The sequence below is a fragment of the Protomyctophum bolini genome, assembly GCF_963924005.1.
Source record: "Protomyctophum bolini genome assembly, chromosome: 11".
NCBI classification, from domain to species: Eukaryota; Metazoa; Chordata; class Actinopteri; order Myctophiformes; family Myctophidae; genus Protomyctophum; species Protomyctophum bolini.
The window spans coordinates 15,876,215-15,890,325 of record NC_137872.1 but is presented as its reverse complement, the minus strand read 5'-3'; the positions used below and the strand labels follow the sequence as shown (position 1 = coordinate 15,890,325).

General features: G+C 44.0%; 1 protein-coding gene across 1 annotated transcript in view; it reads right to left on the bottom strand.

Moving 5' to 3' along the window:
- Nucleotides 1-14,111, bottom strand: part of LOC308323308 (voltage-dependent T-type calcium channel subunit alpha-1I-like) — a gene marked incomplete at its 3' end in the record, with an annotated part of 202,182 nt that overhangs the window by 56,869 nt on the left and 131,202 nt on the right. Inside the window, exons 16-21 of the mRNA XM_080775029.1 lie at nt 12,410-12,500; nt 6,513-6,628; nt 5,222-5,727; nt 4,541-4,766; nt 3,317-3,417; nt 288-411 (exon numbers count right to left, since the gene is read on the bottom strand). Coding sequence (XP_080631155.1) covers nt 288-411; nt 3,317-3,417; nt 4,541-4,766; nt 5,222-5,727; nt 6,513-6,628; nt 12,410-12,500 — 1,164 coding nt within the window. The remainder of the gene's footprint in view (nt 1-287; nt 412-3,316; nt 3,418-4,540; nt 4,767-5,221; nt 5,728-6,512; nt 6,629-12,409; nt 12,501-14,111) is intronic.

Genomic DNA, 14,111 nt, shown 5'->3' with positions numbered 1-14,111 from the left:
ACAATACCTCCCTCCACCAATACAATGCATTTGTCAGGATATCAGTGCCCACTTGCCCTTGCCTTGAATGTGAACTTTTAAATGGGTCTTCGGGGAAGCTCAATCCTTCGCATCAATTTTTATGAAAATACAGTTTTCGAGTAATTTTGTTAACAAGCAAATGTACAAGCAAACGGAACGAAAACATAACGCCATTCAACGATAAAATAAGCTTGAACGTTAATGAAGTTCGTTGCTCATTTACTACTACGCAGTAAAACGTGTGTTGTGAGAGATTACAAGCTTACCAAGCTGCCCTGCATGATCTTGGGTCTCTCCAGAGCCACCGTGATGCAGTTGGAGAAGATGAACGCCAACACCACATAGTCAAACAGCTTATGAGCTATGATGGACTGACATATCCGTCTGAACCTGATGGAGGGACATAGGAGAGGGAGTAGAGTCAGAGACAGGAGAGGATAGGAGTAGAGTCAGAGACAGGAGAGGAGAGGGAGTAGAGTCAGAGACAGGAGAGGATAGGAGTAGAGTCAGAGACAGGAGAGGATAGGAGTAGAGTCAGAGACAGGAGAGGATAGGAGTAGAGTCAGAGACAGGAGAGGAGAGGGAGTAGAGTCAGAGACAGGAGAGGATAGGAGTAGAGTCAGAGACAGGAGAGGAGAGGGAGTAGAGTCAGAGACAGGAGAGGATAGGAGTAGAGTCAGAGACAGGAGAGGATAGGAGTAGAGTCAGAGACAGGAGAGGATAGGAGTAGAGTCAGAGACAGGAGAGGAGAGGGAGTAGAGTCAAAGACAGGAGAGGATAGGAGTAGAGTCAGAGACAGGAGAGGATAGGAGTAGAGTCAGAGACAGGAGAGGATAGGAGTAGAGTCAGAGACAGGAGAGGATAGGAGTAGAGTCAGAGACAGGAGAGGAGAGGGAGTAGAGTCAGAGACAGGAGAGGAGAGGGAGTAGAGTCAGAGACAGGAGAGGAGAGGCAGTAGAGTCAGAGACAGGAGAGGGAGTATAAAGAAAGATGACGAGATGGGAAGATGAAGGATAAGGTAAAGGGACCAGATGATACAGAAGAGTGACATAAAGAGTGAAGATAAAGCAATACAAACAGTAGTGATCTGTGTGATTGATTCTCAACCTTCTGAACCCAATCTAGGCTGATCCACTTTTCTGGTTCATTGCTTTTTACCCTTGTGTGCCAACCCGGGAACTCTTTCGCGGCTGGACCCCATAGTGCTCCCATAAACAGCCTACATGATAATCCTCGTGGCACACATGCGTGCACGTGGTCATTAGTGGTTTTTAGTGCTCAGAATGGCATAACGTACCAAGTTGGGAGCTTAATAAAACATACATTTGAGGTCGCGCTAAGCATAATAATAGTCTGATCGTTAGTCCACACAGTCGCGAGCGAGATTGGCGCGGCAATGGAGGACAATTACTTCCGGGTCAAATATTTGTTGTACACTCTCAGAGTTACAGACCCTTAAGGGTCCGTTTGGACCTCTGGTGGGCCCTAGACCCGACGTTGAGAAACAGTGATCTCTAGAACACCAATACAGCTGTGTTAATGGAAGCCACACAGACTCAAATCCCTCCATCCCAGTATGACCCCTTCCTTACTTTCTCTCACTCACTCCTTCCCATCTGCTTCAATCAATACACTCATTCACCCACTGATTAGAACGCCCCTGGTTCAAAACAAATTGCATTAACGACACTCTCCTAGGCAGAGCTCTGCTCTCCTGAGTGCAGCGCAGTCAAAAAAAAAGATGAGTGACAGAGAGAGAGAGAGATAGAGAAAGAAAGAAAGAGAGAGAGAGAGAGAGAGAGAGACATACAAGATAACAAAATTGAGAAGGGACCAGAATAATATATTTCACCTCCCTCCCCTCCTCATTAGAGTGCACATGGGATACATTTAAAAAGCTACAATCTGTTGGTTGTATGTCCTCCCACAACCTCCCTGCAACTATAACACCCAGGAATCCAACCCGCAGTTCGCCTGCGTGGGGAACCAAGTTACTCTAGTCTATCACACAGATTGAGCGGGCAGCAAAACGTTAATACAATTAATCAAGTTTAGATTAATTTATTGTTGACTGATTGATCATACCTTTAAATGAACTTAGATTAAAAATATCACTACGCCCCATTGGGCAGCTTGCTCCTATACTGATTGCAGTGCAATATGCCATGACATATTTCCGGCCAAAGCCTATTTCTTGTTGACAAATGGCTGGAGACGAGAAATTCAGTTTATTATCAACAAGCCCAGCTAGCGAATCGATGATCTAATCTAGCCCTGCTCTTATAGCAAGGCTACACCCATCCTTTCTATTGACGAGGCATGCCGGCAACCCGTCTCCATTATGGATGTGAGTGGCCTGGGGGCTCTCCATACTGTATATAAAACCTGTGTCCAGCCGATAAGGAAGGATGAGCACTACAGTGGGTGGGGGGTCTCAGAGGGAATTAGCCCATTCTGACCTGAGATCAGATTCTAACGCACAGAAGAATGGTGGTTCTTTAACACATTTTGACCTGAGATCAGATTCAAAAAATGTCTTCTAAATAAAAAATAAATAAAAATAGCAGACCTACAAGCTTGTAGCGCGCCACTCGGTGGCTCGCTATGAGCTTGTAGATCTGCTATTTTTCAATAGCTAAAGCATAACGTAATGCTAACACAAAAAGGGGTTCCCGCTCAAAATGGGTTAGACACGGGGGCCCTTTGGGAGAGACAACAACCTATACGACCAAAGGATTTCAGCTATACAGGGGAGAGAGGGAGGGTGGACACCATGCTCTGACATGAGCTTAGCTTCATTTACAAATTAAGTCGTTCACAAATGGATGAAACTGGGGATTTTACTGTGTAATAGAGCTACAGATAATTTTATTATTTTCTGATTATTCAATTGACCTATAATTAGGACATAAACTGCTAGAAATAAGGCAATGAAGTATAATTATAGTAATAATTATTGCTAAATATTTATCTGAACCCAAACAGACTGTCAATCTTTAAATTGCATAATATATGGAACAGAATATTTATAAGATTGCCACATGGTTATTCGGGTCAAATTTGGTTGGTCAGCTTGGCTTTCTGATGATTGTTTCACATGTGCAGTGTTCACCCATGTGTTCAAGTCAATTGCATAAGCAGACACTAGCTCACTCTGTAGAAACGTGCACACACACACACACACACACACACACACACACACACACACACACACACACACAGTATAGGCTGAGAAATGTGGAACGGTACAAAAAAGCACCACATAAAGAGAAGAGAGGAGAAGAGAGTGTCTCACTTGTTCTGCGGGGAGAAGAGAAAGACAGACCAGTCCTCCCTGCTCTCACACCATTCTGGTCTGTACACCTCCAACATCTTCTCGATGCGGAAACATATGCTCTGCATGGACGCACGCACGCACACGCACACGCACACACACACACACACACACACACACACACACACACACACACACACACATAGAATTGTTACACTGCACAGCTTTCCTGCAAGGCTGCACAGATGATGATGGTAAACAAGAATTTTATGGTCAATTACTTTAAAGCGTTTTACAATCATGTGCATTACAGTCACCCATTCACAGTTGACAGCAGAGGAAACCATACAACATGCGCACCCACGTATGCACACACACACACACACACACACACACACACACACACACACACACACACACACACACACACACTTCCTGCGAACACTAAATGCTCCCTCGGACACATAAAACATAAGCCTGCGCAGCAAACCACTAACCCCCTATTTAAATTATTTACAAACGTGAAAACGATTCTATATGAAACCCTCAGAGCATCTGTCTTATGGCACCTGCCTCTCCCGCTGTCTAAACAGGCCTTTCCAATTAACCTTGCTTTGTTCCTACGCATGCATGTTTACAGTGGAGAAACAATGGCAGCGCAACGGGGGGTCCATGCAGCCATGGAGAATATCAAGCACTCGCTTCTATACAAGGACAAAAGTCATTTTTAATTAATACGAGCTTGTAATCATTAGCCACAGACAGAGAGGAATTTATCACATTTAGTGAATGTGTGTTTGTTTGTTTGTTTGTTTCACATGCACAGTCAATCCATTTGTAAGAATGTAAGGACCTTATTTGGTTACATTTGTACAACAACTACAGCTGTTGTGGAAGTCCCAGAATCCAGAGATTTTGCCATTTCTGGCAAGTGTGTGCTACCTCTCTCTTAATTGATTGCCATCTGCTCGTGTTTGCAGTCGCTCATTGAGGGATTATCCTCAGCCGACCTTTGTTTAAAACTGTCCATGGTACGTTGCTGATGGATTGCGGAAAACAAAACAATATAAATTACAAGTGCACTGAACATCTGACGAATCACACTCGATGTTGGGATATAGGGAGATGTTCAGCTAGTCAGAAAATGTTGGAGGTGCAAGAACTATACATAACAACGTCGGAAAGAAACTGCCGAAGTTCCTATGACGGCATTTTGTTCGCACGCACGCACGCACGCAAACTCACATAGTCAATTTCATCCTCCAGGTCCTCCCTGTCCTTGCAGCGCGTGTTGACCTCGGGGAAGACTTCGGTCAGCAGGCGGTCCCGGGGGTTCCCTGTCCCGGCCTGCGGGGCGTGGAAGCGGCGGGGAGGCAGCAGGGGATGCTGGAGGAGCTGTGACAGGGACGTCTTCCCGTTACAGTCCTGGTGGTCGCCAACGATGAGCATCCCCCCAGAGAAGCTCTTCTTCCTGAGCGGGCCGTGGAGACAAGGTTTACTAGAGTTAACCAGGTAACTAAAACTAAACCTGACCGTCACTTTGGAGATCAAAATAAAAGTCACACCCGTGTGATGTGAGGGGCGTTCTTGTCATCCTACATCATCATACATCACATTCAGTGCTCAGCCAATCATTTCCTACACACAAAGATGGGCATAGGAAGGGCTAGCGCCCCTAAAAAAGCTTAACTAACTGAAACGTGTGTTTTTTTACACAAACTAATTCAAACTAACTAGTTTTTCTTCTGTTTTAGCTATACTTTCACAGTTCTGAAACTGACTCTGAAACAAATAAAACACTAAACTAAAACTCAGGCTTTTCACAAAATAACAACTAAACTAAACTAGCAAACATTTACTTACATTTAAAATGTAAGTAAATCTGAACTGTAATTGAAAACAGAATAACAAACAGGACTAACTAACCTGGCGTGGAGCGCCACAGGGGGCAGCAGAGAGGGGGGCAGGTGGTGGTGCAGAGCCATGGTGTTGGGCAGTGGGGGTCCGCTGGGGGGTCCGCTGGGGGGTCCGGGGATCTGCAGCAGGTGCGGCAGCTCCAGGGAGAGGGCCCGCCGGTCCCGCCGCGGCACAAACTGACCCGAGATCAGAGGCGGAGGGGGCAGGGCGCAGCGGAGAGCCACGGTGGCGGGCGGAGGAGGAGAGAGCAGGGACTCCTCCTCGTGGTGGTGGCGGTAGTGGTGTTGATGGTGGTGCGGGGACGAGGAGGCGCGGGGCCCCCGCACGCGGAGGCTGCCCCCCACCATCCCGCCCAGGTCCCCCAGGCCGTAGCCGGGAGGCGGGGAGGAGGACGGGGAGGAGGAGCAGCAGGGATGACCTCTGCCCAGGCTGTTCCAGCTGGAGCGACGGGCCCACAGTGCCTGGGGGTGAGGGGCCAGCGGGCGGCCCCAGGTGTGGTAACCCCGACCCACATACTGATGGACAGACAGACAGACAGACAGACAGACAGACAGACAGACAGACAGACAGACAGACAGACAGACAGACAGACAGACAGACAGACAGACAGACAGACAGACAGACAGACAGACAGACAGAATTAATATAGACGGATGTCATCATCTCAACAGTGACAGCTTTGTGAAAAAGTAATGAATGAAAAAATGTCAAGCCAAAGACATTGTGTGTCTCTTTGCTTTGACATAACATGAGTGCATTCAATTCTTTTTTCACAAATAAACAGACATAAGACAACACCGTGCAGGGAAATAAATATAAAGTGCAGGGTTATACAGTAGTTCATAGTGCATCAAATGTTGCCGGTGATTAAAGTGCCGGTGTCACTAGGAGGCAGGGGTGGAAGGGAAGCCAGAATCATTGAGCAGCCTGGCAGCTGAGGGGAAAAAAAACTTTGTCTGTGGCAGACTTTCGTAGCCTTCGGCAGCCGCAGTCTTCTCCCAGAGGGGAGCAGGGTGAGGAGGCCGTGGCCAGGTTGGGAGGAGTCAGCCATAATCTTTATCTCTCTTCAGCGCCCTAGAGTCGTGCAGGGACTTGAGGGAGGGCAGAGGGTGGCCAATCACCCTCTCCGCAGAGCGAATCACCCGCTGCAGCTTGGTGTGTGTGTGTGTGTGTGTGTGTGTCTAATTGTGAGCCATTTAAATGAAACATAAAGGGTTGTGTACACTTCCCTATACGAGTAGAAGCCATGTGGATACCGTTGTTGCGAGCGTTCAGTGAGAAGGCAGACGTTCAGACTCACCACAGCCCTCTGCTCCAGGTTGGCTCTGCCCAGAGTGATCACACTGTTCTCCCCCGTGTACAGAGCTGCAGGCATGTCCAAGTGGCCATTAGGAGTCAGAGTACAGATCTTAGGGTCTGCAGTGGGGAGGACGAGGGAGGGAAGAGAAGTGGGGGCAGGTGAGGCGAGATGGGAGGGAGGGAGAAGGAAGTATAGGAAGTATAGTTGGAAGGGTGAGGATAGTATGGAGGGAAGGAAGAAGGGAAGGAAAAGGAGGGGAAAGGGCCATTAAAATGAATAGCATTATTATATTTAATGTAAGAAGACAAAAAAACACATCCCTCTCTGTCTCTGGTGTCCATTTGTCCTATTCAAACACACTACTCCCAATGCGTCTCAATGTAGCCCGTGGCTACATCTGGTCCAGGTTTGATAGCATTATCCTGCCCTCACAGGACACAGGAATGTGCGCTCACACTTCCACAGCTCCTGGACTTTTTAGATGAAGGTACCGCACTCATACGGAACATAAATAAGCATGTTCTTCTTCTTCTTTTTTTTTTAAAAACACTGGCATATCTGTAATGTGTAGTTTAAAGCTGCAACCCTGGAACTCAGGTCCTACCCGGGGTTAGAACCCTGGGTTATCCACAGCCTGTTTTTTAACAGAGGCATGACATTTCTATGAAATGGCTCTCGTTAACCAGTGGTCCTATACCCGACCAAAGGTTCTAAATGTTTCGATAGAAGAAGAGAGACCAGCTCAAAATACCACAGTATAGAATGTGATGTCAAGTACTGGTAATAGCTGAAAACCTCACAAGATGCTGCCACATACATTGAACTTAATGGAAGGCTTATTATTACTGTATTCATTAACATACTCTGCAGTATTTAAACATTATGTATATTTAAACATCCCCTTTACATCTGCAAGCCCCATTGATGCTTCAGATTTAATTTTAATTAATTCATATATATGTTTCTGTTATTTTTTCACCTAAACATCATCATTGATGTTCATTGTTTAGTCTTACAATGCTCTGGAATTTTTAAGTAATATGTAATATAAATGTTTGTGATCATTAGAATGTCTAGACAATATGGTTGACTGTACGCCATTTTCTTTTCAGATGTTTTCCATGAGCTTTCTATCATCTTATTATATAGTATGCCGTTGTCACTGAGCAGTATGGGTGGGAGGGTTAAGGGATTTCTTTTTTGTCTTTATTTTATTTTTTTCTTTCATTTTTGTTTCATAAAAAAGTATTTCATACCATAATGTTTGTAATAATTTATAATCTGTTCAATAAAAACATATTTGACAAAAAAAAAGAATGTCTAGAACATGTACATCCATTATTGTGAAAGATATCCCCCAAATGTAAATTATTCATTTATTATTATTATTTCAATAATTATTATAAATGTGCATAACATTTGCATAAAACTTTTAACATAATTTCCTCTGCAAAGTCCTAGTAGCAGTAGTAAGGTTGAAATCTCTTTTTTGCAACTAGAAATATATCCGGGTCTTGCAGGGTTAAATATTGTTTTATTCATATGGATTTGACACTCCCTCATACCCAAAATAGGGACGCCGATAATGTGGTTAAAACATTCACACAGCACCAGTGTAAAGGCATGCACCCTTAATTAATTCACTAAGGCAGAGATTCATGAGAAAAACTACCGTATTCCATAGAATACTTTTAGGCCATTGATCCTGCTCCAATCCAACTGGGTATTCTTAACAGCCATTCATTATATGGAATTCAATTTCATAATTCAATGGAGCATAAGTTAATGCTATTCCATATTCAATACAGTGGAATGTCATATTACCGGACAAGAGCAAATAGATGGTCAGTGGAAATGTTAGCATTCTTGTTTTCAGGATCACTAATTAGTTTGGTCTCATCTGCAGTGTTGTACGTTGTTTTTAATTACGTGTAACAAAAGATCAGAAATCAAAACACCAAAAGTAACAAAATATGTTTTGCCTCAAGCTATCTCTGGCCAGAGCCTTATCGCAGAAGTCATTGGATGTGAATACTGTTGTGTGATGGTAGTGGATGTGAATACTGCTTCACCTACAGTGTAGGTGAAGCAGTGAGCTGAAGGTGAGTGAAATTGCCCCTTTGTGCATGGCAGGATGATGTGATGATGGGGGAGTGAGATAGTCCATCTATTTTCTAGGTTGGTGATGTATTGTAGAGAGCAGAGTAGCGAGCAGAGTTCTCGCACACAGTGGTTTAACAGAGGGGGAGGCCTGGGCCATGGCTCAGTGGTCCAGGCACCAGGGGGGAGGTCAATTCCACAGTTTGAGAGCCAGGCGGGAGAAGAGTCAAGACTAGAGCACATGCTATAATGCACTATTCACGGACCATTGTTTTTCACTTTTGCTGCTTAGACAATCGGCTTGAGTCGTTTAGCCAAAATGCTCATGGGATTTGCACTGGAAGCCAGCCTGATGTGATGTGATGTGCCAAGCAGCTCTGCATTGCAGCCTGTATTATACACTTGGCTGTGTCCCTCTTGCTATTCCGCCAGTGGGGGAGGGGAGGGGAGGAGAGGAGAGGAGAGGACTGAGCTTCTGGGTGGTTCATGTATACTTTATCTGAAAAGCCTTGGGGATTGGCAATAAGAAGAACAGCATATGTTTTATGTATATCGAGTCTGTGTGAATGTAATGATTTTTTTGTATTAATTATATTGATATATAGGCGCTGGTTTCCAAAGAGACCATTAATTTTTAAAGAACGTTGCGTTTCCATAAAGTTGGAACATTTCTGAAAGATACTTTAACAGTAGGCCTACTCCCTACAGTAAAGTGTTGCCGTTATATAAAATTACTCACCAAACATAATGGTCAGATCAGAATAATTTGAAACTGCCAAGATGTATAGTTTTTCTGTCAAGGTTCCACTTAAACCCTGGTGTCCCTACTTTGGGCATGTCATTACAGGAAACATATTTCAAACATTTCAGAAGAAGAAGAAGAAGAATGCTGCCTGAATGCAGCAAATAGATTGGTCACCGTACTGTACATTTTTGCATTCAAACTACAGAGCTACAAAATCATGTACCGTGCTTAGATTGACCGAAACGTTTTAGAACTAAAACTAATTTTCTTTGTATAAGGATCTCAATATAGTACTATTGAATTCATATAAATGAGTAAGTTACGGTAATAGTTACAAAAATAAATTAATAACATTGGATTTGCGCCACCAACATTTCATAATGAATCATATAAACAAATAATTGCTTACTCGGTTTCCAACTTTAAAACGTGCGCTCTCCCTTTTGTTTTAGAACAAGAATAGTAACAAAATATAACAAAAGATGTTGTTGTGCTCAGTAATCTCGAGCCAGATCCCTATCTCTAAATGCACTGCATGTGAACAGAAGCACTGCGCACAGCTCCGGGACTGTGGGCAGATTTAGCTCTAAATCCCTCCTCTGACCACCACTGAACCATTAGAACAGCCACAAAGCTGGAGCACAATTAGAACAGTAGTGTTCAGCAGTAACGACGTGAGGATTATGTGTCGGGGGGGTTGCAGACAATAACAGACTTCAGAGGGAGAACCAGCTGTGTGGAGAGCCGCTCTACCTCCCTCCCCAGTGAGATAAACACCTTTCAGCCCCAACCAGACGGAGATAGCCCAGCCTGAGGAGGCCAGGCCTCGAAATATGTCAGTGGCTGATGTGTACAGCTGTAGCCTTTAAGGAGGTGAACATCTGTGGGACTGCAGGGCCGGGTGCCGAGCAGCAGGCTGTTGATCCTCCCGGGCTTCAAGATGTCCATCACTGTGTCTGTCCTCCAACAAGCACCCCGAGGACTACAGACCTGCATAGCCATCTTGTCAGGAAATGCTTGAGAGGCTAGTGAGGGGGACTTCATTATTTTGTTCAATGTTACTGCTATGCTATAGCCTTAATAATGTACACTTCCTTTCCACGGCATAGAGGGATGGAGTGCCCACCTCCCCTGCAAGCCCTTCAAGGACCTCTGGGGGTCCCCGCCGGAACGCACTTTGAGAACCAGTGCGGTAAACAACAAGTGTTGTGAATAGTCGAGGATAAGCAGATCATCAAAATCTGTTCTCCTCTGCCACTGCCAGGCAGGCAATATCTCAGTAGCAATAACCAAACAAACAGACTGAGGGACAGTTGCCATCAGGCTGCTGAACCGGCTGGGAAACACACTTGCCCAATTGCACTAATTGCACTGTGTTCGGCTATGCACACTGGAGCGCATTCACACAACGTATGAGTTTGTATTGCACAGTGCGCTATATCCGAAAGCACCCTTAATGTATACGGTAGGCCTGTCATCGCTGTTGGGTGGAAACCGTTGCTTTTGAAAACATTTTAATATAGTGAAAATAGCTAGTAGTACTACTACAACTGCTTTTGCATGTCAATCTTGTATGATGAAGTAAGGCATTCATTTACGGAAAAACAAATGTTTCTCACATTCATTTATATTTGATATCTGCTGATATCAGTCTTTTATTGCACACAAGACTATAAGTTTATTGATTTTATTCTTTTGACTGAGCACCGTATGTCTATCTTGTTTTGTTTTGACATTTGATAGTTCTCTTTTTTCTCTATTCTTATTATTATTTATGTAACTGCAATTTAAATTATTTCACCCTCTCCTTTACACCTGTAAACTTGTGTTGTGTTGAAGTACAGGCTCTATTGAAATGCATTTTCTTCCCTGGAATGAAATTGGATAAAGGCCAATGCCGCTGTGCATAATCACAATTACTTTTGAATATGCCAGATCACATAGTCCAATCCCCCAAAGGAGAAGGTAGGGAATGTTCTTTTCTATGGTGTTTACATTTGAATACAAGGTGGCCAATTTCATTCAAAGCAAACAATGTTCTCTCCTCTTCACCAACGTAGATGTGATTTTATCAAGAAGCAACGACATAAGCTCGTCGCTACTGCTGCTTGAACTTGCTCACCCGATTTCTTATAGTGGATATTGAGCTCCATACTGAACTCCATTGTTAAAGGAAAGATCGCGATTACAATAGATTACATCACAGTAACATGAGCTTGATTTCTTTGCGTCATTTTGCACATAGCTTTCACCTTTTCCTGACCAAACCGGTGAGCAACGGCTTTAACACTCAGCAATAGCACATAATGGGCTGTATTTTACGTGTCTTAAGTACCAGGTCTTATTACTTAACTTAAGACCTGGAGGCGTGATCAATGCCATTTGGCTATTCTGAGTGGCCAAAGAGCATTGACCACGCCTCCAGGTCTTAAGTTAAGTAATAAGACCTGGTACTTAAGACACGCAAAATACAGCCCTAACTCTTTCTGGGTCCATATATCCTTCTTTAGAGCTACAGTATGAACCAAATTGACACTAAATGGATCTGTCAAGAGTGTAATTCTCAAACTAAAATTAATACTGAGGATTTGACAGTGAAGATTGAAGAGATCCCAGACAGATACCTTTCCTTTGGCAATGTAAACGTATGTTTTCTCATGCCAATAAAGCGCCTTCAAATTGAATTGAATTGATACAATCTATCAATTTGGGATCTGTGGCCTAGTCTAGAGGTCAGAGAGTAAGGCGGTCAGCAAGCTCCTGATGAAGTTTGATATGGTGAGCATTGCCAAATAATAAGAAATACTTTTGGACTTTTAAACCTCAAAACTTTCAACCAGACATGCTTTTTTGGGCATGTCACTGCATTTTCCAAAACTCTTCAGAAATTGTATAAAAATACAAACTAGGGCGCAGGTGTTTTAAAATATCCTGAATAGCTTTATGCCCAATGATTTACACTCATTCTTGTCCCCCTTGTCCTTTCTGAGCCTGGTTAAAGCTGTCAAAAAAGAAGAAAGAAAACTTCATAATGGCATGGTGGCATGGTTACCTGAGAGACAGAGTGTGTCTTTCTGCTTGTCAGTCTCCTCAAAGTTACAGGAAGACCTGTCATCATCAGAGTATGACCGGTTGGCATCACCCTAAATCAAGAGACACAGCACAGCGGTAGGGAGAGAGACAGAGAGAGACAGAGAGAGAGGGAGAGAGAGAGAGAGAGAGAGAGAGAGACACAGAGAGAGAACAAAGGAGGCCAAAGAATGAGAGACCGATACAAAAGATAAATGTACGAAAAAAGACGAGGTGGGAGAAACGGTAGTGTGAGAATTAAATTGATTTTTATAGAGCGGCTAAAGGAGACACAGTGTACGGGAAGTGGCAGTAAAAGTGTGTACCAATTTCTGGCCCTGTGCTCATTTAGCCAGCGATGCAAAGGGCATGTTTCTCCTAAGATTACCTCCTAGTTTATATTGTAATCTACCCAACTCTAAAAAAGAAAGCAACCAATCGATTGGCCCTCTGGCAGAAATCTATACTTTCAGAGTTGTATTTATGTTTCTTAAAATGAACTTACCTTCAACTTTACTCTAAAGTTTGCTTCCAAGACTTTACATTAGAACAACTAACAATGTCGTACAATTAACTATATTCCATAGAGCATAAGTGGTTAAAGGCAAGTGGACAATAAACAAAGTCTAGTTGAAAAACACTGTTGCCTCACAGCTAGAAGGTCCCGGGCTTGATTCCCACCTAGGATGCTGTGGGCACTCAGGGCGTGTTCTCTCTTCCATCAGCGCCCATACCCTTGGTTGGGTTGGCGAAAGGGCCTTTCTATGTGGAGTTTGCATGTTCTCCCTGTGTCCCCTATAGGGGAGGACGGAGGTACCCTCACAACTAATATGCAGTAATCCTGCCTCCACCTGGTCAGCTGGGGGGGAAAGGAACTGGTTGGAATAACCTGTTCCTACCACGAGCTACGTCGTACTGGGGGAACTCCCCCCTGTCAGGTGCTCAGTTCGGTGCTCTCCCCAGGTTGGCAGAGGGAGAGTAGCGCCCAGGACTACAGCTTAGGCATTGGCACCAGGTGAAAAATGGGTTACAATATCGTGGGATAAAAATTTAGGGGGGAAAAAAAGAGAAAAACATGGAGCACACAGCAACGTGATTCAAACTACTAGTTTGTCTTCAATTGAAGTTTTCACAATGTGCTTGAATTTTACCTTTCAATAGTTTTCTGTATTTTACACTGACAAAGACCTTTAAAAATGCAATTGAGGAGCTTCCTATTTTGTGACATTACCACATAAACAGACATAAATTTTCCAGCAGGGCACTTGGATAACAGTCCATTATCGTGTCGTGACTCATGAAAATTGCCACGTCATTCGTCTAGTCTGGATGTCCTCATGAGTCATAGGGACATCTAGACTAGACGAATGACGTGGCAATTTTCAAAATTAGGTAGATGGACCCCTAATTTCTCCCCGAGAGCCGTACAATGGCTGCTCACCGCTCCCATTAGTTATAGGATGGGTAACTGCAGAGGAGAAATGTCACATTATGTGCAAAAATGTACAACCCAAGAGTAGGGACTAATTTATTAATTATTATTATTACACTCCGGCACTTGAGGACATTAAGTAATTAAGTACTCCTTGCCAAACCCTCCAGCCAGGGGCGGAATCCAAAACAGTCGACTGCCGCGTCGGTCGGCAGGTCGGGTGTTCGGTTGGTACGTCCGACGGTCGGTCGGT